The 2,500-nt window shown below is 45.5% G+C and overlaps 1 protein-coding gene across 1 annotated transcript in view; it reads right to left on the bottom strand.

The window, feature by feature from the left end:
* Positions 1-2,500, bottom strand: part of galnt1 (UDP-N-acetyl-alpha-D-galactosamine:polypeptide N-acetylgalactosaminyltransferase 1) — a 34,561-nt gene that overhangs the window by 17,116 nt on the left and 14,945 nt on the right. The window contains exon 2 of the mRNA XM_012825037.2: positions 898-1,019. Coding sequence (XP_012680491.1) covers positions 898-905 — 8 coding nt within the window. The 5' untranslated portion in view covers positions 906-1,019. The remainder of the gene's footprint in view (positions 1-897; positions 1,020-2,500) is intronic.

Here is a 2,500-nt window from a genome sequence, read left to right as displayed (position 1 = left end):
CACACACACACACACACACACACACACACACCTCTAAGGAACATGAAAGAAACACACAAGATAAGAAACCTAACTAGTGAGATGCACACATACAGCTGACTGCCTTGTTCTGCAAGGGTTAAGCTTGCTATTATTTTTCACTCCATTTCTCCCCATGGAATACAGCGTTCAATGTGCGTGCACACACAACAGCGTGTGTGTGTGTGTGTGTATTTCTGTATAATGGTGAGGAGAGGTGTTGTAATGGCACATTCAGAATTTAGCACAACACACTTCCTGCTGAGAAAACTGAATATATTACAGACAGTTTATACAGATCCCAAAGCATGCAGAAACACAACCGAACACACACACACACACACACACACACACACACACGACAGAAATAGAGTTCCAGTCAGTAGAGGAAATCCTCAAGGTTCTGCTCTGAGGAGAGGAAGCTGGGCTACAACACTAACTTAACACTAACCTCCCCCCATCTGCCTCTCTCTTATTCTCACCTTCCCAACCTATGCTCTCTCTCTCTTTCTCTCTCTCTCTATCTTCCATTGCCACTCTACCCATTTTCCCTTTCTCCCTCTGTTTCACCACCTCTCTCCTCATCTCTCCTTTAGAAGTGCAGTGAGGTGTTGAAGGCTTCAGATGGTGTCGCTCCTATTTTGGGGGCCACTGCTGTACGGTTGCCTGTCATGGCTCACTGACTTCCTGCTCTTGTTCTTGGTGCAGTCTGTTTCATGGCCGAGGTTCACGCACGCGCACACACGTGCGCGTGCGCACACACACACACACACACACACACGCACGCACACACACACACAATACAGTTTAACAATGCAACATGCGACCCACACCAGGCACTTACAACAACTCACAAAGATAAGGATTATTTAATAATACCTGCTCATGTGAGTGTGGAGTGGGCGGAGCAAACGGGTCTCCTGTCCAATCAAGGGGGAGCTCCAGCCGACAGGAGGAGCTTGAGCAATCCCACCTCTGGAGCCCTCAGTTCACCATGCTCCCTGCAAACACACGAACACACAAACACACACAATCTTTAGCGCTTTTCTCTTCTACCAAGCTCTCCTCCATGTTCATTTCGTCGAAGAAGAATCATGATGATGTTGTTCAGTGTATATGTAGTTATATTCATTCATTCATTCACATTCATTCTTTTTCTTTGTCGGTTATGGTTCAAGAGGGAAGTATGGGGACACACTTTGGGGACACACACCTATAGTCGGCGTGAATAAGTGTGTATGTGGGATTAGTATTCTGCAGGTGTAACAGCATGAGAATAAGGTTCAGAATGGGACCAGTCCAGCACACAGTCCTTGTTTCTCTCTCAAGACCAAGTGTGACCGAGATCGACTGTGAACGCATGTCTGTGTGTAACTCTGCATTTATTAGTCTGAGTGTGTGTGTGTGTGTGTGTGTGTGTGTGTGTGTGTGTATGCGGGTCTGGTTGCTTGGTCACTGATCTGACAGCTCTACAGTTTGAGTGTAATAATGCCTCAAGACAGCTTGTGGATTAAAGCTGGGGAACTCTTTGAAGTTCAGCCTCAATGAATCAATAGGGCATTTAAAAAACACACACACACACACACACACACACAGAGAACCCCTTCCAAATAAACAGCAGTGGGACCCTTCATCTAAAGTTTATACAGCGAGGTAAACAGAAGGACGGTGAATTTGGCTGTCTAATCCCCCTGCTGTGAGTGCCCAGCTCACATTAGTTCTGTTCCCATGGGGACAGCCCGATGCTCGCTGAGCTGAGGACCAATTAAACGCCTCTGCATAAGTCTCGCCGGTCGCCAAGGAAACCAACAAACGACACCTCTGATCCCTTGAGCCTCAAGGAAAAGGAGAGTAATGGATAGGCGGGGGTTTAAAGGTCACCAGCGACATTACCATATGAGGGTTTATGTGTGTGTGAGAGTGTGTTTACAGTTCTACTTCAGTTTTCTTAATGATCACAACACGAAGAGCCTGGTCTTCAAGATGCCACTTCACACACTGGGAACCGGGGCCTGGAGCAAAGTTTCACTGAGTGGACTTCCTGCAAAGCCTCGCCTCATAATGCGTCTTAATATCATGCCAGTCTACCCCTTGATATTACAAACAGATCTATGCTTGCGTATTGAGATTAAACATGTCGCTGCTATATGGAAGCCTACCTATCATATTAAATAGAGCAGGATGTGGTTATACACAGCTGTAACTTGAGGCAGCCATATCTTAGTAGTCCATACCATACCACTCACAATAGCTACACTCTAGGGAATATGATACCCAGGTACCATGTAGGTTATTTATACATTCTGATATACATTACGGACTTCAGCAACATTGACACGAAAAAGGAGGCATTCTGGATTATCTATGAACTACAAGCAGATGGTGATAGATGACACACAAAAGATTCATCACTAAAAACAAAACAGAAGCTTTATCAGAAGGAAGACTAGCATGGAAACATATTTTGGCAGTGGTGTTAACA

Source organism: Clupea harengus, chromosome 11 (assembly GCF_900700415.2).
Source record: "Clupea harengus chromosome 11, Ch_v2.0.2, whole genome shotgun sequence".
In the NCBI taxonomy this organism is placed as follows: Eukaryota; Metazoa; Chordata; class Actinopteri; order Clupeiformes; family Clupeidae; genus Clupea; species Clupea harengus.
The sequence above is the reverse complement of the archived record's forward strand: the minus strand, read 5'-3'. Positions and strand labels throughout refer to the sequence as shown.